At 35.1% G+C, this 16,331-nt stretch overlaps 1 protein-coding gene across 1 annotated transcript in view; it reads left to right on the top strand.

The window, feature by feature from the left end:
* The window catches only part of Lama2 (laminin subunit alpha 2), a 571,380-nt gene that overhangs the window by 255,452 nt on the left and 299,597 nt on the right, over positions 1-16,331 (top strand). Inside the window, exons 11-12 of the mRNA XM_071613037.1 lie at positions 843-983; positions 3,357-3,530. Coding sequence (XP_071469138.1) covers positions 843-983; positions 3,357-3,530 — 315 coding nt within the window. The remainder of the gene's footprint in view (positions 1-842; positions 984-3,356; positions 3,531-16,331) is intronic.

The following is a 16,331-nucleotide window of genomic DNA, read 5'->3' as shown; positions in this document are numbered from 1 at the left end:
AAAGCAGGGAACTTTTATTTAGAAGAATTAGCCAAGATTAACCATCTCTTAAATGGAGATATTACACTCTTCCCAGTTTTTCATTATACAGCCAACTTTCACTGGCATGAGACCTCATTTGAGGCTCACCTATCAAGAAATAACGTTCAGTGCGCTAGGAGTAGAATTAATGAAACCAATCTGGAGAGCAGTCAGCAACAAGAACGAATTTTTCCCATAATATCCTTATATCACTAACTGGCTGGACCAATGTGTCAAAGCCAACAATGTAAAAAATTAACCAGGGAAAATTTTCTTCCTTTTGCAGTTAGTCTGATCAGGAAAACATTCCAGATTATTTGGCCCAGTTCCTCTTCCTGTCAAATTAGCGCTTTTTAGTGCTGAAAGGCATGCATTTTAGTCTGTTGTATTAAAAGTATTTTACAATTTGTATAATATCAGTGTTCTATTATGCATCCAGGTAAAAGTTTAACATGTTTAATTTTATCATATATCATGTGCAAAGTTGTTCAGTAAAATGGAAGTTGCTCCATAGAACAGAGCCGTGAACCTGAATCTCACCATTTTAGTCAGGCTAACATATTCTTGCATTTTATCATAACATTTGCTCAATAACTTAACAAACATGAAGATTAGCATCCAATAATCTCTGCCCCCTCCATGGGATTTGAATGGATATAACTTCACGAGCAGCTTATGATCTGATTTTTAAAATAATATTATACTTTAAATAAGTTTGTAAGTAAAATAAATATACAGTTAATATTTTCCTGAGACAAGCAGAGGTATAATTCCTCATCTTGAGGGGTATTTCTGTTGCTAACACACCTCTCTATTTGCAGGAGAATGTTGAAGGAGGAGATTGTAGTCGCTGCAAATCTGGCTTCTTCAATTTGCAAGAGGATAACAGGAAAGGCTGTGATGAGTGTTTCTGTTCAGGGGTTTCAAACAGATGTCAGAGTTCCTACTGGACCTATGGCAATGTAAGGACTGCTATTTAATTCTTTGTGCCACTCCGGGATCTTCTTTATTGCTGCTGTTGTTTCTTTGTAACAAATATTTTCAAAAAGTAATTTATTACCATGAGCTTCTATTTAGAGTTATTTTTTAAAAGTGATGGGATTTTCTACAAATGCTATTTGTGTATATTTGCTCAAAGCCTTTAAGGTTTTATTTGTAATGCTGTATACTGGCACCTCTTAGAATAAATTGTCTAGTCTTTCAGTGCCTGTTATTAGTATGTGAAATAATAATGGAATTCATGTTGATTCAATTCCAAGGGTTCATGATGTAATAGAGAAAGCATAAGATTGTAATATAAAACATTACATTTTCCATTTACCAACATGTTTTGTATGGAAGTTGAAAAACTCCTTTATCATATACATAGTAAATACATATATGTGTGTTTGTGTATATTTATATTCATATAAATATAATATATATATTTATATTCATGTAAATATTATATATATATATATATATACACTTAGTAAAACCAGCTTTTAATTGCTATTTGATGCTGCCTGGGCTATTTAATTATTTAAAAATACACTAAATTTAAACAACACCTTCATTTTTAGTTGATTGGAAGATTTTTAAATTATTACCTATTTAATCATAACTAGGATTCTCTTCCTCTAATGTAAATATGTTTACCTCCCTAACTCTACTGCCCAGAATACTTCATAATGGTTTCCTGTGCAGAAATCAATTTATCCCCTTATAGAATAGTTGAGGGAAATGGGACTTTCGGGGAATTTCAGAGAGTTTGTGTAGCTGGACTTAGTATACAGTGTAGAAGAGAAAAGCTTTGAGGGTGAATGAGACACTAGGTCTTAGGAAGTTGAGTGGACTGAAACATTGGGGTGTTTTGTTTGGAGAGTTAGAGAAGGATTCTGAGCAGTGTAGTACAAGATTGTAGTTGTGCTTTACAAAGACTATTTTGATAAGCTATCTTCCAAACACTCTTAGCTTTAATAAGCTAAATAATACAGAATACAACTATAAATATTCTTCTGCCCATATGGCTGTTAAGTCAAATTTACAATATTATGAGTAGTTTCTAATGATCCTCCAATTCCTGAATTTGAATCTGTGTAGACATTATCAAATGTATTGCTTTTGAAGCTGACTTCAAAGAATCAATATAAAATGGCCTTCAGTCTAACTTCCTCATTTCCCTTATAGAGCCCCATCCCACCCTCCTGATGTCTCCACTGACATATCAAAGCTTCATTACTAACCAAGGGGCACATCTGGTGGCACTCAAGCTTTGGGGTCTTTAGAACCAAGGTCCACTGAATCCAACTCAGTTCCCTTGGAAGGGGAAAAGGTGGAAGGAGTTTATTACCTATGGTCTAGCTAGCCAATAAGTTTTCACTTTGTCTTTGTTTTTCTTTTGACCACAGAAGTACTAAAGATTCTACAGCTTTGGGATAAGCATAATCAAATAATCGGTACATGAAGAAATTAAAAAAATATTTTAGCCACACGTCATCACCATTACCATTCTTTTCCCCACACATCACAACACCAAGGAGGTTAAATTAGTCCCATAGATCCCTGGTAGTGAGTAGCCTGAAACCTCAGTTCAGCTTTATCCTAACCAGGTAGGATGGTTTAAATTCAAAGTGTGGCAATATGCCTGACCCTGACTGGAGCAGAGCGATGAAAAAGCCAATCATCACGCACCCCCTTTCCTGCAAGGTTCCTTCCTTTTCTGGGCAGGGATCTAGGATGTGGGTCTCCAGAGCACTAAGACCCTGTAGGAAAGAATAAATACTGTATTGTGAGATGTTGTCATAGCAACTGGCTGGGGGATTTGTATGCCCTTAAACCTACACAGAAATTTTAAAATGTGGGAGGGGAAGAAATACTGAATGTAAAGCCACCTTTCAGGTACTTGCATGTTTTCGTTCTTTTCTTCCTCTGCTTTACAAATATGTATGTAATTCTTTTGAAATGTTATATTTCCTTAAGCAACAAGAAATTATTAATAGAATGAAAAATATGAAATTCAAACTCGGATTATTTGATGAATTATATACTGTTTTAATCATCATGTAACTTTGAATGAATTTCTGTTTTTACAGTGCTTGGAACTTTTTAAAGTATAACATCAATAAAAACTGAGTATTATACATTGTTATCAAAACTCCTGGAAACATCATGGAAAAATAAACAATGGGAGCTTATATATGAGTGTGTTAGTTAGTGACATTCATGAGTCTCATGTTCTTCTAAGTGTTAATAGTTTGGTTTTCTAATTTCTAAACATGGACACTATAAGGAATGTGACAGAGAAGGTGGTGATGGATAGTTGTTTATAATTATTGATGATTGTTTTTTCTAAGATACAAGACATGAGTGGCTGGTATCTGACAGACATCTCTGGCCGAATTCAAGTGTCTCCCCAGCAGGACAACTTGGTGTCTCCTCAGCAGATCAGCATCAGTAATGTGGAGGCCCGGAGAGTCCTGCCAGACAGCTACTACTGGAGTGCTCCAGCTCCATATTTGGGAAACAAAGTAAGTCCATATGTTTGCATGTTTCTTGTTCCTCTCCTTTAACTGACCAATAATGAGAGTGAGTATTATTTAGCATTTTTTAAAGAAAGAAGAAATCAGATTCCTAGTGTACTTTAATGCCAGAACTGGTTAGTCAAGTCAAGTTGGGCATTTCTCTCATGCTGCAAGGATAAGGTTTGTATAGAAGACTTTAATGGGCCATGACATCCCTGGTTCTTAATATAGTTGAACTTACATGTAAACTTTCTGAATGAACGCATAAGTTAATGAAACCTCTAGGATATTTTGTAAAACATTATAGATATTTGAACACTGTTATGTTTATTTGAAAATGGGTATTTTTTAGAGTGTTCCATGATGGGATACTTAGTGAAGTTTTCTTTATCTGTTTTAACTTCATTTTCAAAATTGATATGTAAGAGAGCTACTTTTTCTTCTACCTGGTATAAATCTTAATTGAAAAAGAAATCTATGACATAACTAATAAATGCTTGCTATAAGGCTTACGTAAACAGTATTTTTCCTCGAATTCAAACTGAGAACTACCCCAAATGTGCTAAATTGAAAGAATTGTTTTTTTTTTTTAAAGTCTACTCATATGTATATCAAAACACACTGATTATCATAGTAAGCCTTAGAAATGCAACCTTTTTTCCCTATTGTTGATTAACTCTCTCTAGATAAGTGTCTTGGTGTGTAGAATTTATTTTATTTTGCCTAATAATATATTAGAAACTAAATGGTGTCTTAATTTCATGAATACATCCTTATTCTGTGAAAATTAATAACTTGTTATTGATAGTTAAGTTTATTTATGAAACCAGAAACTATAATAGAAAAACAAATCTGTTAGTGAACTGATGCTATTTAAAACTATTTGTCACCCATAAGAACATAGTGTAACTTTTGAAGAAATCTTCATTAGATTCAACAAATAATGGGAGGGGAGATGAGGGGATGTGGGGATATGAAAGACAGTAAAATGAAACAGACATTATTACTGTATGTTTATATGTGACTACATGACCAATATGATTTTGCAACATATACACTCATAAAAACGAGAAAATATATCCCTTTTATGTATGATATATCAAAGTACATAAATGCATCCTACTGTCATGTATAACTAATTAAAACAATTTTTTTAAAGTGTATTTATAGTTACTGGTTCTCTTGTATGGCACGAGAGTATCAAAGTGAAAAAAAACTTACTAGCTTATATGTTGCTCAGTGAATGGGAACTGGTAGTTTCAGCTGATTGAAAAATTTTAACTCACAACCTGGTTCTTATTTTTAACAGGCTTCTAAATGCTATTACAAAAAAATGTGTAAATGAATAAACAGGTTTTCAATGAACATGTATTTTAAAAGAGACAGCATATGTTGCATAAAATTCAATAGCTATAATAAAAATCTAATTAAACTTTTATTTGCAGAGCCACTTACAATAAGAAGTCATTTTATCCTATTCTATTTAGGAACCTCCTGTATTCCCAACAAGGATAAAATAACACATAAGATTTGAATTTCTACTGCTTAAAATTGCCAAAAAATTATGAAAATAAGCTGTCTTTTTTTTTCAACATCTTATAGGATGTTCAAGAAGAGATTTGGGTCAAAATTAGATGAGTTTGAGAGGTTTATTTTTTATGTGATGGCAAAAATTTATTTAGAGATAGCTGATAATAGAATTTGCCATATTTTCCATCATATCTTCTTTGGTCATATGCTTTTTCTTTCTGTTGGCTGAAAATCAAACTGACAGAAGGAAAGCAAGCAAGTGGGGTATTAAATAGCATCAGAGCAAAGAATTTGGACATCCTGTTCATAGTTGTTGGTTCCCAAAGATAACTTCCCTTATCCTGGCTGAACTGTTTCTTTTAACCACCCACAATGAAGCACTTCATTTTCCCCTACAGATCATTTTCACATCAAAAAGCTGTGCTTGCCTGTGCTCTACTTTCCATTCAGTGAACAAAATAATGGTAACCGGGTGTGCAAATTGTTTGAATATGGAAGACATTTTTTAATGTAATGTGGAAGCCCTCGGTGGTTTACTGTCAGACATCTCAGTATGAATGAAACAATTTGCCTTAATAACTGAACCATATAAATTTTTGATACTACAATAATACTGCAAGCTCTCAGAAATTACCACAGTACATCTTAGCTGTCATGTCACATCATGTAAATTATAGTCATGATGACATGCTTAGCTTGGTTGATTTAATATCTTGCTAAGGAAATGGAAAATTGCAGGGCCTTGTTTGTAAATTCAATAAAGCTTCTTTCCTAAATAGTTGAGGCTAAATTCTTTAGCAGTAATTGCTATTTGAATCAGAGCCATTGCCAGAATCTGACAGAAAAAGTATATCAAGATATTTGTGCATCTGCTTAGATACTGAATTCCATTGACATCCATGACCAGAGGCTGTGGGTGCATAATCGCTCCTCTGCTTTTTTGTGTTAATTCTTAAGTCCAAAAATATGTATGTATATATTTATGAGCAGCTATTAGCTCTTCCTAAATATTTGTATGACTACTTTTCAAACATTTTCCAAGTCACTTGGTCAGAAGGCCACTTTGCAACAGAAGGGAGAGATGCTGTGCTTATTCTCCTGGAATGGAGATGCCACATGTCCTTTCTTTCTGAGGAACCTAACCCCACATAATAAAAGTGCTCCCACACGAGACACACTTTACTCACATCGAAGTCTGCAGGTTGTAATAAAACTCAAAAATATGAGCCAATATAGTATAGTACCTGTTATCCTCTGAAGCATGTTCATTTTTTTGCTCTCTGGAATAGTAATGTATGAGTGCATGATTATGAGTATGTATGGAAAGTGGATGTGACCCAGAAGAAACTCACACATTTTTATTCTGCCCATTGAAACTACTCCCATGATCTCAACTGTGAATTAACTTCTCAATTGTAATCATGATTTTTTTTCTCACATCTAGGTAAATATTTGGCACAACAGGCAGCTCATTTTTATATAATTTAAACCATCTCATTCTACATAGTCAAGGAGAATTAAGTCATGCATGCACAGGGTTATCCTAGGCAGCATTTTATTTTTGACATGCTTAGCAAATGTTAATGCCTAATGTTTTAAAGCATTTATGTAAGCCTGGAACCAAGCTAGAGGACAAAGAATCCTGCTGGTTTGCTGTAAGCTGTAGCTATTCAGGAACAGTTTGGGAATTTCAGAGTTGGATAATTTACTGCTCTAGTAAACTAAAAGCTACTGAAATACTGTAACAGTCATTTACTTAAGGTTACCCTAGTGGTCTGAAATAGTTAGTGCAACTTCCCAAAGCTATTCCCTGCATCTCTCAAGTTCTCAGAGAATCTGGCTCGCCTGTCTGCTTCTGTTTCTACATTATCATTAAGGTTTGAAATTCTGTCTCTAAACATTATTGAATAAATCTTATGTGATTTGTTATTTACAACATTATTTTATGTTCTACAATATTATGCTGTCCCTGTTTTTCTTGCTTAGAAAAACTTTAAATTGTTCAATGTTGGTGCCAGTAATACCTGTAGCCTAGCTTAAGATGTCTTTATGAGGGCCTCCCAACATAAGAGCATCTGGATTTCAAAAGTCATCTCTGGTGAACTCCTTTGTTGCACTTGCTTGACTTTCAGTTCTACATTGTAGAGTCCAAATTACAGCTGCTATGAATTAGAAGAAAGAGACTAATGTTCAAGATTCACAGGACAGGGTAGCCCTTATCATATAAAAAGAGCTCAACAAATACTGTGTGAATGATGCTTCCTGCTTAACACAATATATATATATTTATCAAGTTGCTCAGAAATGAATGACCTTTGAGTTGAAATTTGTGTGAGTTGAAAGATGATTTCAGTCTTGTGTCTAAAAAATTTAAAATCTTCTAACAAGTATTATCCACTTTTTTATTCTTTAGTCTTGTAGTTTGCTTCTGTGACTTCTTTGCTCCACATTCCTCAAGATTATCCAAAAGGGAAGTTCAAAACCCTTTCCTCCATCCATAAATTTCCTCTAATTTAAGTCTTGAATTAATTAAGAAGATCATTATGTATTTGGGGAAGGGCATGGACATAAAAGCAAGTGAATAAATCAGCTGTGATTGACTTTTTTATTCCATAAATCAAATCCTATCAGGAATTATTTGAAATGAAGTATGGCCTAGCAGAAGGATTTCTTACTAGAATAAACCAAATGAATTGTTAAGAGAAGATGAGGAAATAAATATCTCATATTGCAAAGTATTATCTAAAAGAGCATTCTAATACTCATATGTATTTTTCTATTTCCACTGTTCTATAAAGAAATGCAATGGCACAAAGATCATTTTTTTAAAAATTGATCAACTAAACAGGTATTAGGTAGGGGAACATTCAGTTTAATAGGAACTTGGTGGAAAAAGTAAGGGACTTTATTTAAGAGTAATTTCAGTATGAGTTGGTTTGCAACATGGTTGACAACCAAGCTAATAGAGAAACTAGGGCTACATTGGTAGGAGTTCACTGGTCAGAACAAAGGAAGGGAAAGAAGGAAATAAGGAAAGAAGGAAGGAAGGAAGGAAGGAAGGAAGGAAGGAAGGAAGGAAGGAAGGGAGGGAGGGAGGGAGGGAGGGAGGGAAAGGAAGGGAAAGGAAGGGAAAGGAAGAGAAGGAAAAGGGAGGGAGGGAGGGAGACTCAGAACCCAACAATGTAAAATTCACCATGTTTAGCATGAAGTAAAAAATTACCAGGCCCATTAACAAGTAGGGCATATGAACTATAACCTGGAACATAATCAGTAAATGAAAATTGACCCAAAACTTACATGAAAGTTGTGCTATAGTCTATCAAAGTTAAGTGACTGAAAGAGGAGATGAAGAGAAAATCGTAGAAGCACCCAGAGGGAAAAATGATACAACATGTACAGAGGAACAAAGAAACAGCAGATTCTTGTCAGACACTATATGCTATGATCCGCGCCCCCCCCCCACTGAAAATTCATGTATGGAAGCCTTATACCTAATGTAATAGTGTAAAGGGTTGGGGCTCTTTGGGGAAGTGATTACTTTGTTTCCTTGTGAATGGAATCACAGTCATTATTAAGGAGGTTGAAGGGAACTACCTTGCTTTGTCAGTCATGTGAGGACACAGAAAGAAGTTGCCATCTTGGAAACAGAGAGCAAGCCTTTATCAGATATTGAATATGCCAGTGCTTGAGTTTGAAAATACCTATCTCAAGAACTCTAAGCAATACATGTCTATTCTATTGTTTATAAATTACCAGTTCTATGTTATCTAGTTATAGCAGTGTTAATAGACTCCCCATGCAAGCCAAAATATAATACATTCAATTTGGGGGAAGAAAACAGCAACAGAAACAAACAGATGCTATGAATCCAGCATTTTTTTTTATCAGACCAAAATATCTTTGAAAAATGGAAGCAAAAATAGACTTTTCCACTGGTATAAAAGCTGGATAAATTTGTCACAGATCAACATTAGAAGTATTTAGAAAGTTTATATATATACATACACACACATATACACATATACACACATGTCATATATATGTGTATATACACATATTCATATATATATATATATATATATATATATCATATATGATGGAAATTTGTCCTATAAAAGAAGTATCAAACAAGATAAGTTTTATTTTTTCCTACTGTTGCTTTCTAGCATAAGACCTCCAGCCAGTCATCTCTTTAGCCCCTGAGCCAAGAACCATAATTATTAAATAAATGATTAAACACACAAAGTTGAACTAAAACTTTGAGCACTCCTTCCACAAATGTTTCTGTCTGAAGTTGGAAAACTGAAGACTATACTAAACAAGAGCATTAAACAAACCTTGACCATCTATCACTTATTATCTCAAAACCAAAGAAAGCAAATCCAGTACTGATTTGAAAGCATTTCAATCAATCCTTAAAGTAAACTATGTTTTTTTTTTTTCCCATATACTTTTCAGTATGTTTTTGACATTCATGTTCCATGTGCAGCTCAGTGGAGAACGTGTGTTGTCCAATTCCATAGGGGACAGACCCTCAATATGCTGCCCTCTCCTACTTGGAGTAGATGAGATGCATCAATAATTGTTAGTGTGACAGTATTATATCATTAATAAACCTAGAGTGGCAAGTATTTTTTACATACTTATTTTTTAAATTGTTCTTTAAGTATTGGTAGTAGAACAAGAGCAATGTAGTAGGGGTGAATGGGCCACAGACATGTACAGAGGAAAGACAATGGAAGGTCAGTGGGAGATGCCAGCAGTCAATTTGCCAAAAAGAGATGTCTGAAACACACCAGTTCCTCACAGCCCTCAGAAGGGACCATCCCTGCTGACAGCTTGAGCTCAGGCTAGGGCTTTTTTTTCTTCATTTTCATGAGAATTAGCTAAAAACTAACATTTGTGTAAGAAGGTGACCTGGTTTTGTTCTATTTGTGGTTGCATTTGATTAGTGTTTTTGTGTGTTTGTGTGTGTGTGTGTATGTGTGGTGTGTTTATGCCTACATGTTCATGCTAGTGATTAAAACTTGGGCTTTGCATATGCTAGTCAAGCACTCTGCCACTGAGCTACACTCACAGCCAATATTTTCTTTTTTATTCCTTTCACAGACCTGATATAAATGTTACAGCTCTTCTTTATTAACTTTGTTATCTTGTACACATTCTTTTTAGTCAGTTGAACTAGATATTCATTTTCTGAAAAATGAGGATTCTAGCACCCTGCAGAATCATACAAAACCCTCAAAAATGTCCTTGGCACACAGAAGCTCTTCAATAAATGCACATTGTTTTGTGAATTTCTATAGTTTTATGCTACAGCAATTTATATTGGAAGCAATCTTCATAGTCTCAAAGACATTTGTTAAGGAACACTTCGTTCCCTGTCTATTCATTGTGGCCTGGCATAGCATCTGGTGGTAAGGGTATCATTACAAATAAAAATGGTCAAAGAGTTCACTTGAGTAAGTAAGGAGATGATATGACTTAACGGCAGCTTCACAGAAAAGGAAAATAATAAATAAGTTAGACAACTGTTTGAAATACCTGGAGGGAATTTTGTACTATATTTTGAAGGTATCAAAATTGAGCTAACCTGTATTACTTCATATCTTCCTGAGCAAATGACAAGGGCCCTCTCCTTGCTTCACTAAAGACCTGGCAGTGAGTAGAATTTGAGTTTTCTGACCATCAGAAGCCGACTAAAGAAATAAATTTCACAACTGTAGTTGATGTTCCACAGCAATAATTTGGCAAGTGAGAATGAGGTCATTAAGATGGGCCCAAGCCCAGTATGACTGGTGTTCTTATAAAATGGGGAAATTTGGAGACACACACATTGAAAGAACACCATGTGAAGATACAGATGGCCATCACCAAGCCAAGGAGAGAGGCTTAGAACACGTCCTTCCCTCTTAGCCATCTCAACAACTGACCTGCCAATGCCTCAGTTTCAGACTTGTGGCCTCCAGAACTATGTAGCAATAAATTTCTAATTTTTAAGCCACTCAGTCTGTGGTATTTTGGTATGGCTGCCCTAGCAAACCAATACACATAGTAAAGTGTTATTATTTTTAGATCCTATAACTTCTAATTGTGTTATAATATATATTGAACAAAACACAAATTACTTGATTCTTTAAAGAAAGCATACAAATTTGATAAAAGCAAGGTCAACAGTCCAACAGAAAAATGGACAATAGGGTAAATGAGCAGTACATAGAAAAGGAAATAAAATGAGGTATTAACTATGTGGAACAATGTTCAGCCTGTTTTATAATATAATAACTACACTGAGAAATCATTTGTCATTAGTCATGTAGGGAAGACAACAAAATGGATAACATGCTCTATTATTTATTGAAGGTTTAAAGAGACAAAGCTCCTCATAAATCCCTGGTTGGAATATACATACATCAATGTAGTCCAAGAAAACCAACCTAGAAATCTCCACCAAAGTTACAAACGCATGTATTCTTTATATACTTCTCTTCTGGGAATTTTGCTTACATGTATGTGTGTGTATGTGTGATTGTGTGTGTGTGTGTGTGTATACACACATGCAAAGTTATTCATTCCACAAATGTGGTAACCACAAAAATATCCATTAGTGAGAAACTGATTTAATGAATTTTGGTGCATCCATGCCATCAAACACTATAAAACTATGAATAAATTAGAAAAAGAAGTTATTTGCATAATAATATAGAATGATCCAGAATATATTTTTAAATGATTAAAAATAGAAGTCTAATAGTATATATGTATCACTACCATTTGTGTTCTCAAGTGGAGAAAAAGATTACGTATTTGGGATTTTAAAGTGATTTTCTATTTAGAGTAACATCCACCATTTGGATTGAGATGAGTTTGTCTCAAAAGACTGTGTTCTATTGCCACACTCAAGAAGAGCATATTGTCACATTTGTAAGATAAGGTATTTGAACTAAAACAGTCCTTATTTTTATTTCTAATTTCATTTCTTTCACACTATTGCTTCTCTATTTTATACTTCACTGTAGCAATTGATGTTTTCATGTGATCCTTTAATAAGTATTAAGTGCCCAATCCCATCTGCTAAAGAGTGGTTAGCATGCTTAATTAATCGCAAGGATTCCAATAGCGCTCTTCTCTTTCCAGACTTTTTCAGGAAATTCTCTTATTGTCAGCAGGGCCTGTTGGGGAAACATAAAACTGGCATTTGTATTCCTGATGTCTTCTCATCACTTCCAACAGTAGCAGCTGAGTAAAAGCAGGTGCTCTCTTGCCTTACTTTTTCTAAATCTTTCGCTCTGTTACCTGGGTCTGAAATTTCATGCAGTTAAAAATCTAACATTTGCCACATTGAAAAGGGAGCTATGTGATAGGACCCCAATCTGAAATGTGATGAATTATTAAACAGGTAGTTTATTGGGTGATTGAAAATTACCTGCAAAAGAGTGCTTATCTCCTTGAGGCACATCGAAAGCTGAAGGAATTGAGCCAATTAGACTGACTGTCTTTTCAATGAGTTGTGACCTATCAATGGTAATAGCTTATTATGATGATAAATGAACCCATCTCTCAAACTGAAGCCTGAGTACACACTTCAGCAGTTTCCTTGAATCACGAGGCCATTACCTCTCAGCTTCAGATCGACAGCAGTGACAACCATGGGAGCAGAGAGCATGCATGACTAGACACAGATGATTGTTTTACTCAGATGAATATATTTACAGCTATTTCCAAAGAAACAGGCCCTCTTTGTGCCTTGTGTGTTGATACCTGAAATATTCACCATATAATTCTTCCTTCATTAGGAAGAAATCCCCTCCCCAGCTATAACATTCTCAGATAGCTAGATTTGGGTATTTTGAAAGCATTTGTGGTTGGTTTGTTGTCTACAGTATTTGGATATCCCATTCTTATTGGTCTTTTGGTTAGGTAAAAATACAGAATAAAATTAGCTTCTTACACTGAAGATAAAAGTAAATATGAATAAGTGTGATTTGGGCAAGAAAATAATTTTACCCATTAAATTTCACGGTTTATTTTTGATGTGAGTTGGGGAGACTACACAGAGACTCCTTTTTCTGCTCTTTCAGAGAAATGTTTTTAAGGATCAATAGTTTAAAAATCACACAATATAAAAAAAATAGTTTTGGGTTTTTATTTTAAAGAAATGTCAAAGGTTCTTGGAAATAATTATAGATGTTTGATAATTTCCATGTGCTATTACAACAATTTCTGGTGTTAGGAGAATTAGAAATGACTAATAACAAAGTATAGTCTTCTGATTCTTATCAAGTATTCGACAGATGTCAGTTGCCAACTTGATAAAAATATCCCTGAAAAAAAATCTGTTAGTTAGTCAAGCAAAACTAAGTTTTGAAATTAATACAGGGTGGGAGAACAGCACTTCCACAAGACTATAACAGCAGCTCAGAAGGTAAAGATGAGGGTTGATATTTATGAGTTTTAGGGAAAACAGGTAATTTCAAGGCAGCTCTTGCATTATGGAAAACTCTTTGGGATTCAGCAGAATTTATGGCACAATAGCTTGGCATTTGTCAGCAGGGTAAGGCAAGGGTCTTTAATCAAGTATTAAAGAGTCTGCTATTGGTCTATAACTAAGCTTTTTTATTTATTTATTTTTTTTTAATTTTTTTTTTTTGGTTGTTAAAAACATTATAAAGCTCTTGACATATCATATTTCATACATTAGATTCAAGTTGGTTATGAACTCCCAATTTTACCCCAAATACAGATTGCAGAATCACATCGGTTACACATCCACATTTTTACATAATGCCCTATTAGTAACTGTTGTATTCTGCTACCTTTCCTATCCTCTACCATCCCCCCTCCCTCCCCTCCCATCTTCTCTCTCTACCCCATCCACTATAATTCATATCTCTCCTTGTTTATTTTCCCATTCCCCTCACAACCTCTTATATGTAATTTTGTGTAACAATGAGGGTCTCCGTCCATTACCATGCAATTTCCCTTTTCTCTCCCTTTCCATCCCACCTCATCTATCTGTTTAATGTTAATCTTTTCTTCCTGCTCTTCCTCCCTGCTCTGTTCTTAGTTGCTCTCATTATATCAAAGAAGACATTTGGTATTTGTTTTTTAGGGATTGGCTAGCTTCACTAAGCATAATCTGCTCTAGTGCCATCCATTTCCCTGCAAATTCTATGATTTTGTCATTTTTTAGTGCTGCGTAATACTCCATGCGTCTGATAGAAGAAAAAGTTGCCTCCGATCTACATATTGTAGGGTCGGGCTCCAAATTCCTTAATAGGACACCCATAGCACAAAAGTTGATAACAAAAATCAACGAAAAGTTTTCTCTCAGCAAGAGAAACAATAAAAGAGGTAAATAGGGAGCCTACATCATGGGAACAAATTTTTACTCCTCACACTTCAGATAGAGCCCTAATATCCAGAGTATACAAAGAACTCAAAAAATTAATAAGAAAACAAATAACCCAATCAACAAATGGGCCAAAGACCTGAACAGACACTTCTCAGAGGAGGACATACAATCAATCAACAAGTACATGAAAAAATGCTCACCATCTCTAGCAGTCAGAGAAATGCAAATCAAAACCACCCTAAGATACCATCTCACTCCAGTAAGATTGGCAGCCACTATGAAGTCAAACAACAACAAGTGCTGGCGAGGATGTGGGGAAAAGGGTACTCTTGTACATTGCTGGTGGGACTGCAAACTGGTGCGGCCAATCTGGAAAGCAGTATGGAGATTCCTGGGAAAGCTGGGAATGGAACCACCATTTGACCCAGCTATTGCCCTTCTTGGACTTTTCCCTGAAGACCTTAAAAGAGCGTACTGCAGGGATACTGCTACATCGATGTTCATAGCAGCACAATTCACAATTGCTAGACTGTGGAACCAACCCAGATGCCCTTCAATAGATGAATGGATAAAAAAAATGTGGCATTTAACTAAGCTTTTTTAGATGGTTCATAATCCAGGAACAAAGTTGTTTTCGAAATTATTCACAGTATTTTTTTTTTTACAATGATATTTGGAAGTTATGTTACCCCCAGCCTTGTTTGATGAAGTAACAAAAATTGGAGTTGACTTTCGTTTTTACAGATAGCTGTGTGACTGTAGTACAGTTTACTTGGCATTTCTGTACCACTGTTCCTCATGCATAAAATGGAAATAATTATTAATACCTACTTCATTGAGTTTTTGTAAGGATTAAATGAACCAATGGATATCCAGCACTCAAGATGTACCTGAAAAATAATAAGTTATTATTATTAACTCCAAACTGGAATTTACTTGAGGTCAAATTTTATTTCATTGGGACTTGAGAAAAGCTCGCCCCACTAGAGAGATGGTGCAGGCATGTGATCCAGTGTCTCTGGAGGCTAAGCAGGAGAATTGGAAGGTCCAGCCCAGGATGGACAACTTAGTCAGACCCTGTTTCAAAATGAAAAATGAAAAGGGCTGGAGATGTAGCTCAGTGGAAAAGCACCCTTGACTTCAATCTCCAGTACAGGAAAAAAAAAAAAAAAAGGAAAGATAGAAAAGAAAAACTCCTGTCCCCACCCCCCTGACATATACATCATGGAGGGGTGAGGAGGAAGGAGGGAGGAAAGATAAAAAGGAAAGGAAGGGAAGGGAAGGTATAGGAGAGAGGGAAGGAATGGAAAGGAGGATAGGGAAGAAGGGAAAGAATGAAGAAATAGAGCAGGAAGGGGAACAGGACAGGAAGAATCTGATGATAAATAATTTCGGAGGGTATTTTGATTTACAAAGTAACTGTCTATCAGGGCCTCCCTTAGCCCAAATCTATTAAGAAATGGCATGGTCTGAGAGTAAATTACTTTTCTCTACAATTTCATCTGGGGCTGGATTTGAAGTGATCATCAGCCTCAGTGTTCTGGAAAATTCCTCTATAATGAAATGAACTGGAAATAACTCAGAGGCATAAAATTTTTCAGGCAATTGAAGGTCCTCCAGGTCATTTAGTGCTTTACGCTTGTTTTTGCTCATATCGGAGGGGATAGAAATGAATAGGGTGTTGTTCTTCTAATATCAAATCATTTTAAATTAAGATGTGATGGTTTTATTTAAAAGTAAAAATGTTCTATTTTGCTCTTTCCTTCAAAACAGGCATACAGTTAGAATTTAACTATCGTAACATCTAATATTATTTCTGCTCTTGATCAGAAACTTTTGAAATTTTACCCAGAAAATGATAAAACAGTTTAATGCATCTTATTTGGAGGATGATGGGTAGGATGAGTGTTTGAAATAAGAAA

Source organism: Marmota flaviventris, chromosome 6, assembly GCF_047511675.1.
Source record: "Marmota flaviventris isolate mMarFla1 chromosome 6, mMarFla1.hap1, whole genome shotgun sequence".
NCBI classification, from domain to species: domain Eukaryota; kingdom Metazoa; phylum Chordata; class Mammalia; order Rodentia; family Sciuridae; genus Marmota; species Marmota flaviventris.
This window is presented reverse-complemented; position numbering and strand designations above follow the sequence as displayed.